Here is a 14,266-nt window from a genome sequence, read left to right as displayed (position 1 = left end):
ACAATATCTTATTATTTCATAATGGTAACCATAAAATTAAAAAAAACACAAAGCACCCTGTACGCAGAGAAAATGTTAATTATCATTTATATTTGGGGGGTTTTCAACGATGTCACCTCAGTAACTATAGAAAAATAGACAAATACAGTGCAAAATATAGACAGCAGATATAAATTCTCAAAACTGACACATTTTGATCACTAAATTGAAAATAAAATCATTTTTCCTACCTTTGCTGTCTGGTGATTTCATGAGTCTCTGGTTGCGTTTCTTTCTGACTGTGCATCATATCTTTCATTTCTTTCTGCACTCAGACCCAACAATTGTCCCTTTCTATTCCATCCCTCCTTCCTTCCTATGTCCTTAGTGTCCCCAGTGCCTCCTTTCTATGTCCTTAGTGCCCCCAGTGCCTCCTACCTATGTCCTTAGTGTCCCCAGTGCCTGCTTCCTATTTTCTTAGTGTCCCCAGCGCCCCCTTCCTATGTCCTTAGTGCCCCCAGTGCCTCCTTCTTATGTCCTTAGTGTCCCCAGTGTCTCCTTCCTATGTACTTAGTGCCCCCAGATTCAGTGTCGGTTTTCCTTTGTTCTCCCTCTCTCTTTCTCCCTCCTCTGTTATGATCTTGCCTCTCTCTGCTCTTCCTTAGGGGCTCTCCCCCTCTGTTTGCACCTCCCAAAGTCCTGCTTCTGCCTCCTGTCTGTACCCTTTGGTCCAGGCCTTTATCTCTCTAGTCTTTCTTCTACTTGCAACCCCCCCTTCTCTGCCGTTTTCTCTCCTTCCTTCATCCTTCCTTCCTATGTCCCCTCACTGCCTTCCAGTCTTTGTCCCACCCCCTCCCAAAAAGCCTGTTGGCCTACCTACCCCAAAGCCAGCCTCCCCCAAAGTCAGTCTGCCTGCCTGCTTCCCCCAAAGCCAGCCTGCCTGCCTGTCTCCACCAAAGTCAGCAAGCCTCCTGCCTACCTCCCCCAAAGCCAGCCAGCCTGCCTACCTCCTTTCCCACCCCCCTATCGCGGAAAACAAAAGCCTCCCTCCAGGCTCGATTTAAACTTCCCCCCGGTCCACCGCTGCTGCTCCTCTGCTTACCTCCCTGACGCTAATCGCTCCCAGAAGCCTTCTTCCCAACGTCAATTCTGACATCAGAGAGGATGTTCCAGGCCAGCCAGGCAGCGATTGGCTGGCCCGGAACGTCCTCACCGACATGAGAATTGATGTCGGGAAGAAGGCTTCCAGGTGCGAGTAGTGGCAGGGAGGTAAGAAACATAAGAAGTTGCGGCGGCCCATCAGGTCCATGACCTGTAAGTGATCCTTTGATTAAAACCTTTCAATTCTCATTATTCTTCTATCTATACCCTTTTATGAACCTATCTCTACCTTTATCTATATCCCTCAATCCCTGTATCCTTCAGGAACTTGTCCAATCCCTCTTTGAATCCCCTTAATGTACTCTGTCCTATCACAGCCTCCGGAAGTGCATTCCAGGTGTCCACCACCCTCTGAGTGAAGAAAAATTTCCTAGCATTGGTTCTAAACCTGTTCCCTTTCAATTTCTCCGAGTGCCCCCTTGTTCTTGTAGTTGCCAATAGGCTGAAGAATCTGTCCCTTTCCACCTTCTCTATGCCCTTCATGATCTTGTAAGTCTTTATCATGTCTCCTCTGAGTCTCTGCTTTTCCAGGGTGAAGAGCCCCAGCCTTTCTAGCCTCTCAGTGTATGAAAGGTTTTCCATACCTTTTATCAGAGGAGCAGCAGCGGTGGACCAGGGGAAGTTTAAATCGGGCCTGGAGGGAGGCTTTTTTTTTTGGTGCAGCAGGGGAGGGACAGGAAGCGATTGCCTGTTCCGTTGTCCCCGCGCACAGCTTTGGGATGCTGTCCCAGAAAATTGGACATTTTGGCGTCCCGAAGCTGTGTGTGGGGACAATGGGACAGGGGATCCGAAAACGGGTCTGTCCCGTTCAAAACGGGACGTATGGTCACCTTAACAATACCTCTCCTAAGGTAGTATTCCTGTCCTTCCTTCCTAACCTGGAAGAAAACTCTTGTCTTGTTGGTTTTGTGAAGGTTCTTGGGCTGCTTCTAACATGTCGTGCTCTGCCTGCCTCGTTACATGACTGCAGAGCTCCGTGGCTAACTCCACTCTCCCTCTTGGTTGCTCTTATGTTTCTCCATAGCTCTGGGAAAGGACTGTTTTCTGTGCCCTCCCTGCCTGAATTCCTGGCTGTGAGATCACCTGCCTTTTTGCCTTAATCCCTGGCTGTATGAAAGCTGGGCTTCTGGCAGGCTGTACAAGCTTATTTTTAGGAAGAATGGTTTGATCACCGTACTTTTGGACGTGCTAGATATCCTTTTAGATGTGACAGGAGCTTCCTTGTCACAATAGTCAGATTCTGATCTAAGATAACTCCCAGGGGTTTAAAACAGGCTTGGATAATTTCCTGAAAGAGAAGTCCATAGACTAGTATTGAGATGGCTTGGGAAATCCATTGCTTATTCCTAGGATAAGCAGCATATAATCTGTTGTGCTACTTGGGATCTAGCTAGGTACTTGGGACCTGGGTTGGCCACTTTTAGAAACAGGATTCTGGGCTTGATGGACCATTGGTCTCTCCCAGAATGGCAATTCTTAAGATGTTAACTACAAACACTAGTATTGGATCTACCTTGCACAACTTTTTGTCATGATAGAGTTGATCTTCACATTCATCCAAAATTCCTCCCTAAAGTAGTCTTGGATTTTTATCTCAATAGTATTTTATTACCCGTCTTCTTCCCAAGACCACATTCCCACCCTAATGAAGTGGCACTGCACACATTGGACTGTAAATGCACCTTAACTTACTACTTGAATCAAACGAAGCCTCACAGAACTACTACCCAGCTCTTCCTCTCCTTCAATCCCAACAGACTAGGAGAACCTGTTACTAAGAGAACAATCTCTGTATGATTGGCGTACTACATCTCCTTTTGCTATGCTCGGGCTGGGCCATCATTGGAAGTTCATGTCAGAGCACATAAAGTTAGAGCAATAGAAACTTCATTGGCTTATCTCCATTCCACTCCCATTGAGGACATTTGTAAAGCAGCAAACCTAGTCCTCAATTCATACCTTCACATCCCATTACTGTCTGGAGACTCCAGATGGGATAGTCGGTTCAGCTAAGCAGTTCTGCAGAGTTTATTTTCTAATTAGATGCCAACTTCCCTCCATCCCTTATATATCAGCTAGGGATTCCCACATGTGAGAATATGCTGACTGCTTTTCCAGAGATGAAATACAGGTGTTACTTACCTATAACAGGTATTATCCAGGGACAGCAGGCAGATATTCTCACAACCCTCCCAACCCCCCTAGTTGGCTTCTTAGCTTGTTTTCTGAACTGATAGTCCTGCAAGCCGACGTCGGGCGGGTAGGCTCCTGCACATGCACTGTACAGGCGGTCTCGAGACCTCTAAAGAAGTTAACATAGTAACATAGTAAATGACGGCAAATAAAGACCTGAACGGTCCATCCGTCCTGCCCATTAGTTATACCCATTAATAATACATGATTAAATTAACTTGTCTCTTCTTTGATATTTCTGGGTCATAGACTGTAAAGTCCACCTGGTATTGTCCTAAGTTCCAAATGCTGAAGTTTCCGTATAAGCTCACTCCAGTCTATCCAACCATCCTGTTTTTCAGGATATCTACCATAAAGTCTGGCCAGTAACATCCTCATGTTCCAAGTTATTGGAGTTCCCATCAATGCCCTCTCCAGCCCAATCCTACACCAAATCATCACATGGGACACAGACCGTGCAAGTCTGTCCAGTACCGGCCTTAGTTCTTTAAATTACATCCTTCATTTTCCAGTTAGAGATCCTCTATGTTTATCCCACACTTTATTGAATTCCATAACCATTTATTTCTCCACCACTTCCCTCGGGAGGGCATTCCAGGCATTTACCACCCTCTCCGTGAAAAAGAATTTCATAACATTGCTCCTGAGTCTTCCTCCCCACAACCTCCATACATGGCTCCGTGGATGATGTCACCCACCCATGTGAGAATACCTGCCTCCTGTTCCTGGATAACACCTGTTACAGATATGCTTTTTGGTAGCGCTGTAACTCCTGCTCCTAGCCTATATCCATCACAGCAATGACTTGTACTGTTAGAGGCATTAAAGCCAATCATTTAGAACAATGTGTGGGAGGAGGAATTGGGGGGGGGGGAAGTGGATAAACTCAGCATAGATTGGCTTCTCTGGATACAGTGAAGGAGTTTTGTTTAATATGAAATGTGCTCAGCATCCTTTGCACCTACAGAGCTTGCCATCTGTAGCTTGCAGTTTGGGATACTGAATAATGGAGAAATCCCCCCATGCTAGTCTTGGCTGTAGTTGAATTGGTAGCCATAGGAGTATGAGGAATATGCTAATGAAAAAATTAGAACCAACTTAAATGTTATAAATTACTTTCATGAGTTAGTTTTTTATGTTATTGAATACTCTTTTATTTCATAATGGATGATTAAGCAAGAAACAAAAGGCTATTAAGATGTAGAGTTGCATTGGCAGTACTCTTTAGAATTCACTGAAGCCACACTAGTCAGGTCCTTGTCGTGCAGCACAGACTTTTTTGATTACAACATTTTAAATAATGTTTTGTGATGAAATAGTTGTCATCTGCAGCTGGTTGGCTGGATAAATGCTACCAAATCATTTGTTTTTCCTGCTACATGCCATAATCATTTCCCCTCATCTTCCCAATTCCTTCATTTATTTGTTCCCAGCCCCTTCTGCCCCACCCCAAGAAGTTGAGTGTGTAAGCTACAGCTCCACCACCATCCGGGTAAGTTGGGTACCCCCACCAGCCTCTAGCCGAAATGGAGTCATCACTGGGTACTCTGTTGCATACCAAGCGGTGGATGTAGAGGAAAGCACCAAACTCATAGTGAATGGAATTGGACCAGAGCACACCAGCTGGGAGATCAGAGACTTGGAGAAGTGGACTGAGTACAAAGTGAGGGTCAGGGCTCACACAAGCGTTGGTCCTGGACCAGAGAGCTCCCCTGTTTATATACGCACCGATGAGGACGGTAGGTTCTAGCCAGTACACCTTTCACTTTGTTTATGCATCACAGAGAGATTCTGGTTTTCTCATTTTTTTCTTCTTTTATCCCAGGACAAGCAGGCAGCATATTCTCACTGATGGGTGATGTCACCGACGGAGCCCCAGTACGGATACTTTAAGAATATGGAAAGTTCTCGATGGCCCACACCGCACATGTGCGAGTGCCTTCCCGCCTGAAGTAGGCGCGCGGTTCCTCAGTTTCTTAGTTTTCGCGGAGCTAAGAAATCGCATTTAAATGGCTGTTGAAAATTTTTTGCTACCTTCCCGCTCACGCAGCATATTTTTCTTCATTTTATTTGATTCTTTTCCTTTCGGTTCATTAAAAAAACAAAAAAACAAACGTACCTCTTTTTTACTTTTTCGCAGCTCCGGCTCAGCGGGAGCCTGTTGCCACGATTTAGGCCTCAACCTTTGATTTTTGCTGAGGCCGTGTTTCCTTCGGGTTTTAAGAAGTGCCAACGGTGTGCTCGCCCTATTTCCCTCAAGGATCTGCTTCGCTGGTGCCTTCAGTGTTTGGGTCCAGATCATAGGGCTGATTCCTGCACCTGTTGTTCGTCTCTTCAGAAGAGGACCCTCAAAAACCGTCAAATTCAGCAGCGGTTACTCTTCGGCGCCAGTATGGAGGGTGATTCGGCGTCGGCGTCCACGCCAAAATCGGTGCCGCATCCTTCAACATTGCAAGATTCTTCATCGGTGTCGCACTCAGTAGGTAAGCCGGCTAAGAAGCCTTCCCCTACGGGTCCTCAGGTCTCTCATGCAGTGAGCCAAGTCCTGACGACCTTGAGGTGCCCTAAAAAACGCTTGGCTCCAATTGAGGTGAGTGCCTTGTCGTCGGCCTCCTCATCTCTGGAGCGCAGAGCGACACCGAAGGTACCGACGAAAAAGCAAGCGGTACTGATGCAATCTTTGGATGATAAAATTGCAGCGAATAATGTAAGTCCAACTTAAAGAGCAGTTGCAGCTCATTCTACCTGCCTTGCTGCCATCGGCTCTCCCAGTGCCGGTCCGGTCTGAGCCCGTGTTATCAGCAGCGACCCTTGCAGTACCGATTACTTCTACCTCTTTGGTGTCTACCCAGACCCTTATGACTTCGGCCCCAACACCGATGTTTATGGAGCCGGTGTCTCCTGCCGTCCCTCCGCAGAGGGCTTTTTCAGTGCCACATGCTCCATAGTTGATGTCGGAGCCGGTTCAACACCGTTCTGCCCATACCTCTCCTGACTTGATGTCGGTTAGATCAGGTAAATCAGTGCAGAAGACTAAAAATATTGAGTCCTGGACGCCAGGTTCCCGAGACCATCTCTCACTGGTGTGGGACTCAGGTCTTTAGGGAGATTCTGAAGAGCCACTTGTCTCAGATGATGAGGCCTTCTCGGATGAAAATCCCTCCTCCCAAGAACCTGTTCCTAAATCAGAACAGACTTCTTTCTCCAAATTTTTGAGGGAAGATGTCAGAGACACTTTCTATCCCTCTGGAGTCTGATTCCAAAAAATCTAAAGCATTTTTGGATGCTTTAGATTTTAATCAACAACCTAAAGAGTTTCTCAAGCTCCCTCTTCATGATATTTTACGGGAGACTTTTTATAAAAATCTGGAAACTCCTTTGACTGTTCCTGGTGCTCCTCGTAAGCTTGACGCCCTCTATAGAGTAATTTCTATTCTGGGTTTTGACAAGCCTCAGCTTCCTCATGAGTCCCTCCTGGTGGAGTCCACTCTGAAGAAGTCTGCAGGGGCCAGTGTATATGCTTCTGTCCCTCCTGGCAGAGAGGTAAGAACATGGACCGCTTTGGCAAGCGTATATATCAAAATGCCATGCTTGCCAACTGGTCTGCAATTATGCTTTCCATTTCTCATTTTATCTCAAGCACTTGGTTCAGCAGGTCTCTGCTCTTCAGAAGTATCTTCTTGAGTGCAAGGTCCCTCTTTTGCAACAATACACTTCTAGTTTATTGCAACTGCGTAAGTTTTTGGTCCGCTCCATTTATGATACCTTTGAATTTACATCTTGCGCTACTGCCATGGCTGTGGCTATGAGGCGCTTAGCTTGGCTTTGAGTATCTGAGCTGGATGTTAACCACCAAGACCGCTTAGCCAGTGCTCCTTGTTTGGGCGATGAGCTTTTTGGGGAATCTTTAGATGTCACCACTCAGAAGTTATCTGCTCATGAGACCAGGTGGGACACCTTGATTAAAAACAAGAAAAAGCCTCCACCTGCTTGCCCTTTCAAGCCACAGTCTTCATATCAGCGGAGTTTTACTTTTTGATATGTTTCTCAGGGACATAGCCAGTCTTCCCATTTCTCCGCCTTGCCCTCACCCCATCAGAGGTCGACTTCAGTTCATCGATCATTGGAAACTCATCATCTCGGACCTTTGGGTCCTCACAATCATTCGTCAGGGTTACTCTCTAAATCTTCAGACTCTTCCACCAGACAGTCCTGCAAAAGAGTCCGCTTCGAACCCTGCTCAGTCCTCTCGTCTTCTCCAAGAGGTGCAATCCCTTCTTCAAAGTACTATATGTACTAGCCCCCGGATAGAGGGGTATAGATAGAGGACTACTGCACAGGTCCTGGACCTGTTGGGCCGCCGCGTGAGCGGACTGCTGGGCACGATGGACCTCGGGTCTGACCCAGTGGAGGCATTGCTTATGTTCTTATGTCCACCAACAAACGTAAGAGAAGCACACATTCAAACTTCGTTTCCCCTCCAATTAGAGGTTGCAAACTGAAAAAACACCATGATCACCTTCTCTCACACCAAGCAGCCTTATGGGGTAAAGACCTAGATCAACTGCTTTCACCCACTACCTACGAGGAATTTAGAAAGCGCCTAAAAACACTCCTGTTCCTGAAATACCTAAACAACTGACCTGCTCTTCTCTCTCTCCTCAATAACGGCCCTCCTGACCTCTTACCCTTTTCCTCTCTCTCCTCTTAAGTTTGCATAGAACTTTATGGTTCTGTGATATATATAAACTGCTACTGTTATCATATCTTAATTTTCGCAGTATTTTTTGAATTGCATGGCCTTCTCCTAACAGGCCCACTTGGAAATCTCTTCCAATCTGTATTCCTTATACTCTTGCTCAGCAAATTGTATATCTATAATTTTGCTTCCTTAAAGTTTCTGCACTCAGTATTTCCTCTGACTATCTGCACATTGTAACTCGCTGAATGTCCAGCTCTCTTGATTGTAAACCGCCTAGAAGTCGCAAGATTGTGGCGGTATAGAAGAATAAAGTTGTTGTTATTATTATTATTCTACTCAGTGCCATCGAAGAAGTTCCTCTCGATCAACGAGGCCGGGGGTTCTACTCCTGTTACTTCCTGGTTCCCTAGAAGACCGGAGATCTCAGACCCATCTTAGATCTCAGAAACCGCAACAAATTTTGGGTGAAGAAGTTCAGGATGTTATCCCTTGCGCTTCTTTATCCTCTCATCGATCAGAACAACTGGCTATGCTCCCTAGATCTCAAGAAAGCCTACACACATATACCTATTCATCTGGCTTCCAGGAAATACCTCAGGTTTCAGATCAATTGTTGTCATTACCAATACAAAGTTCTCCCCTTCGGCCTGGCATCTTCTCCCAGAGTATTCACGAAGTGCCTTATTGTAGTGGCCGCATCTCTCCATTCATACGGCCTTCAGGTCTTTCCTTACCTGGACGACTGGTTGATCAAGGCTCTCTCATCTCAGGAAGTGGTCCATGCAACAACTCAGACCATTTATTTCCTTCTGCGATTCGAAGTCAACTTCACCAAATCTCATCGCATTCTGACTCAGCACCTTCAATTCATTGGAGCGATCCTAGACACTACTCTCATGAGAGCGTTCCTTCCACCGGATTGTCTTCAGATGCTCATCTGTCTCTGTCAGCAAGTGCTTCCACTTCAAACCATCTCTGCCAGGCACATGATGGTTCTTCTGGGCCACATGGATTCCACTGTTCATGTCACGCTATTGGCAAGACTCCATCTGCAGACTCCTCAGTGGACTCTGGTTTCTCACTGGTCTCAGGCGACGGATCGTCTTTCACAGCACATATCTGTGACATCATCTCTTCTGCACTTGCTTCAATGGTGGTTGACCTCCTCCAATCTTTCCAGAGGTCTTCTTTTTCACTTGCCTCCTCATCACAAGATCATCACGACAGACGCGTCTCCTTATGCATGGGTAGCACACATAGACTATCTGCAGACTCAAGGCCAGGGAAAGAAAGTTTCACATCAATTTCAACATCTTCTCTGCCCTTAAGTCCTCCTCCTTTGAACGGACAATCAAGTAGCTATGTACTACATAAACAAGCAAGGAGACAAGGGCTCTCTCCTGTTGTGTCAGGAAGCCCAGAAAATTTGGGCTTGGGCATCAGCTCGCAATCTGTTCCTGAAGGATGTCTACATTCAAGGAGAGAAGAATTTACTAGCAGACAACCTCAGCAGAATTCTTCAACCTCACGAATGGACTCTCGTCCCTGTAACTCTCCAGTCCGTATTTGCTCAATGGGGCATTCCACAGGTGGACTTATTTGCAACCCCTCACAAACACCAGTTGCCCCAATTTTGCTCCAGACTTTACTCTCTTCTCCGTCTGTCAGTGGATGCGTTTCTTCTGGATTGGATGGGTCGGTTTCTATATGCCTTCCCTCATCTTCCTCTCATGTTGAGAACTCTGTTCAAGCTCAAACAGGAAGCAGCCACCATGATTCTCATCACTTCACGGTGGCCCAGACAACATTGGTTCTCCCTTCTACTTCAACTCAGTTCCAGGGAACCCATCCTGCTGTCAATATTTCCTACTCTGCTTATTCAGAATCAGGAATCGCTTCTACATCCCAACCTGCAGTCTTTACACCTGACAGCTTGGTTTCTCTCGGGCTGAGTTCCTCTCAAATTATCCTCTCTTAGCCTGTCCGTCACATTATTGATGCCTCCAGGAAACCGGCCAAGCAGCAGTGTTACCAACAGAAGTGGACTCAGTATTCTTCCTGGTGTCTTCTTCATCATCATGATCCCACTTCCTTGTCAGTGGAATTGGTGTTGGATTATCTCCTTTTTCTGTCTGACTCTGGACTTAAATCTACATCCATTAGAGTCCATCTTTGTGCTATTACTGCTTATCATGAACCAGTTCAGGGATAACCTCTGACTGCTCATCCCTTGGTATCCAAATACATGAAGGGGCTTTTCAATGTGAAACCACCTCTCAAGCCCTCACCTGTAATCTGGGACCTTAATGTGGTTCTTTCCAGTTTGATGAAGCTACCATTTGAAACAATGGCCACAGCTCATCTCAAGTTTCTTACCTGAAAAGTGGTCTTTTGTATTGCTCTCACCTCTGCTAGGAGGGTCAGTGAGTTAGAAGCACTAGTAGCAGATCCCCCATTCACAGTTTTCCATCATGATAAGGTGGTTCTGCGAACACATCCAAAGTTTCTGCCAAATGTTGTCTCTGACTTTCATCTCAATTAGTTGATTGTTTTACCAGTTTTTTTCCCCTAAGCCTCATTCTCATCCTGGGGAAGCGGCTTTGCATACTTTGGACTGTAAACGAGCTTTGGCTTACTACCTTGATTGTACAAAGCCTCACAGACATTCTCCCCAACTCTTCATCTCTTTTGATCCAAACAAGTTGGGGCATCCTGTTTCCAAGAGAACGATTTCCAACTGGCTCGCTGCCTGCATCTCATTCTGCTATGCTCAGACTGGACTGGCTCTGGAGAGCCGTGTCACAGCCCATAAAGTTAGAGTTATGGCAGCTTCTGTGGCTTTCCTCATATCTACTCCTATTGAGGAAATCTGTAAAGCTGTTCATACCTTCACTTCTCACTACTGTCTAGAGTCTTTCTCCAGGCGGGATGGGCACTTCGGCCAATCTGTTTTACAAAATTTATTTTCCTAATGTCCAACCTTCGTACCATCCCATTCTGTTAGTTTGGAGGTCACCCATCAGTGAGAATATGCTGCCTGCTTGTCCTGGGATAAAGTAACAGGTGTTATCCAGGGACAGCAGGCAGATATTCTCACAACCCACCCTCCTCCCCGGGTTGGCTTCTTAGCTGGCTTATCTTAACTGAGGGACCGCGTGCCTACGTAGGGCGGGAAGGCACTCGCGCATGCGTGGTGCAGGCCATCGAGAACTTTCCAAGTTCTTAAAGTGTCCATACTGGGGCTCCGTCGGTGACGTCACCCATCAGTGATAATATCTGCCTGCTGTCCCTGGATAACACCTGTTACGGTAAGTAACTGTGCTTTCTCTCTGACTTCAATTACAGAGGTAAATGTAGGAATTGTAGGGGTTTACAGTGAGATGCTAAAAATGAATAGTTGCCTTATTCTTCCGAGTGAGAAATTTCTGGTATTTTTAAAACAGTGGTTACAGTGGATTCCTTATATTTTTGTCTCGCTTCCATTATGCCTCAGATCAGTGGTCTCAAAACTCAAATCCTGTGCAGGGCCACATTTTGGATTTGTAGGTACTTGGAGGGCCTCAGAAAAAAATAGTTAATGTCTTATTAAAGAAATGAAAATTTTGCATGAGGTAAAACTCTAGTTTTGGCTAAGTCTCAATAATAATGAAATTTATAGCTGAAGAGACATATGATCAAGAAACTGTTTTATTTTACTTCTGTGATTATGATAAACATACTGAGGGCCTCAAAATAGTACCTGGCGGGCCGCATGTGGCCCCCTGGGCCGCGAGTTTGAGACCACTGCCTCAGATCCTTAATAGTTCCCAGTGTTCTTCCCAGTTTCTTGCTTTTTTCCCCTGTAACCTTTGCCTTTTTCTGTGCTCTACTCAGTTCACTCTTCTCTCTATTGTGTGCCTGGTTTTTCGATGACACCCTTCTCTTTTGTGATTTGAGTTGCATATAGGATGCTGTATGTCTTATTAGGTGTATATTTAAAGAATTCATTTGTTGGATACATGGAATACTGCTATTCAACTATTCTTTGTATGGAAATTAAATTCAGAATGTTCTTTACCATAGTTTTTTGCCTTCCTGAAAGGGAAAAGTGTACACAACAGTGAGAATCTGGGAATGACTTGTACATATAAGACAGCATGAGGGATGGAAACTGCTGTGACTCCAGGTGGTATATTAAGTTTTTAAATAAATAAAATAAATAAGAAGGATGATTGTGGTGTATCAGAGAACAGAATAAGTTGAGGAGTTTCTATGTGGTAAGAGAGAGTGAGGTGAAGGAGGCTATTCTATCCAAAACAAACAAACAAAAAAGGCTTTTCTTTCCTTTTCTGGCTAACTCTGGTATAAGAGTCTTTCTTGAGCTGCTAATTTGTCTAAACTTTCCTAACTTAGGTTCTAGATAAGCTCTGTAAGGTTTTATTTTACATACCAAAGCTAGGATAGGTAGCAGATTAATTTTTGTAGCTGGTTTATTGGGCAGGAACTTGGAATATATACATCTCCCCACACATCTTGACTGTAGGCAGGCTCTATTACAGTGTATAGAAAGGTGTTTTAATAGAAAATTATATTGAAGATAGTTTCATTGCTAACACAGCTCACAGATCTCTGGTTGCCTAAGCCCTCCCACCCTCCCCTCAGTCCACCCATCCCTGTGCTTGCATTACTTAAATACCTAATTCTCATTTGCTTGGTTCCCTGCTGAATTAAGGACAAATTGTTCCACTCACCCCTGGATTATTACTGATAAGTATTTTTCTTGTCTATAGATCAGTCACTTCCTATACCATCTAATCAAAATGTAATGTAATGTAATGTAATGTAATTTATTTCTTATATACCGCTACATCCGTTAGGTTCTAAGCGGTTTACAGAAAATATACATTAAGATGACTACTAGAAGTACCCAACAAATACTGTCTATAATTAAGGAAGAAACTAAAAAGTCTAAAGCTAATGTTGTTATCCATCTGGGAACAAATAACCTAGCCAACAACTCCACACTTGCAGCTCAGAAAGCCTTTCGGGAGCGTATGTATGAAGGACAATTATAGAGACCACTCCCAGCAAAAGACAAGATGTGATGGTAGTAAAGATTGCAATACAAACAATATTAGCAACTCACTTCTTAGCGTTGCAATGGGAAGTGAAACAAAACAAAAAACTATACAAAAAAGATTAAAACTGAAAAATAGCTGGAAAGCAGTGACCACAAATGCTCACAGTCTAAGCAATAAAGTTCATGATTTGCAAGCCCTGATGTTGGAGGGAGAACTGGAGATTGTTGCTATCACAGAGACATGGTTCAGTGAATCCATGGATGGGATGCAAACAACCAGGATATAATCTTTTTAGAAAGGACAGAGATGGTCAAAAAGGTGGAGGAATAGCTCTCTATGTGTAAGGATTGATATCTAAGCGACTGAAATGCAAGCGACCTGGGGAGAGGAAGAAGCGATATGGATTGCTCTGAAAAGAGAAGATGGAACTTCTATCTACGTGGGTGTAGTCTACAGACCTCCGACTCATTCGCAGCAAATTGATAAAGATCTGATTGTGGATATCCAAAAGTTTGGAAAGAAAGAGGAGGTGCTGCTGTTGGGAGATTTCAACCTGCTGGATGCGGACTGGAAAGTTCCGTCTGCTGAATCGGAAAGAAGTAGGGAGATTGAGGATGCCTTTCAAGAGGCTCTGCTCAGACAAATGTTGACAGAACCCACGATGGAAAAAGCGATATTGGATCTGGTCCTCACAAATGGAGGAGTATATCTAATGTACGAGTGGGTGCTCACCTGGGAAGTAGTGATCATCAAACGGTTTGGTTTGGTTTGATATAATGGCTAAAGTGGAGGGCGGCTGCATGATACTAAAAGTCCTAGATTTCAAACGTATGGATTTAATAAAATGGGAGAATACCTGAAGAAAGAGCTGTTAGGATGGTAGGACATAAGAAAAGTGGAAAAAAAGTGTTCTAAGCTGAAAGAAGCTATAAAAATGGCTACGGAACTTTATGTGAAGAAAATTAATAAAAACAAGAGAAAAAGGAAACTGACATGGTTCTCCAAACTAGTGTCGAAGAAAACTAGTGTCGAAGAAATATAAAAAAAAAAACCAAGAAGAATACAGAAAAGACTACTGGGTGAAACTGAAGGAAGCCAAGAGGGAGATACGTCTGGCGAAAGCACAGGCAGAAGAGCAAATGGCTAAAAATGTCAAAAAGGGAGACAAAAT

The 14,266-nt window shown here is 44.6% G+C and overlaps 1 protein-coding gene across 1 annotated transcript in view; it reads left to right on the top strand.

Annotated features, from left to right (window-relative positions):
* PTPRF (protein tyrosine phosphatase receptor type F) overlaps nt 1–14,266 on the top strand; it is a 953,410-nt gene that overhangs the window by 487,462 nt on the left and 451,682 nt on the right. The window contains exon 13 of the mRNA XM_033915537.1: nt 4,767–5,072. Coding sequence (XP_033771428.1) covers nt 4,767–5,072 — 306 coding nt within the window. The remainder of the gene's footprint in view (nt 1–4,766; nt 5,073–14,266) is intronic.

The sequence above is a fragment of the Geotrypetes seraphini genome, chromosome 12 (genome assembly GCF_902459505.1).
Source record: "Geotrypetes seraphini chromosome 12, aGeoSer1.1, whole genome shotgun sequence".
NCBI lineage: Eukaryota > Metazoa > Chordata > Amphibia > Gymnophiona > Dermophiidae > Geotrypetes > Geotrypetes seraphini.
Note: the sequence above shows the minus strand (reverse complement) of the source record. Positions and strands in the feature narration are given on the sequence as shown.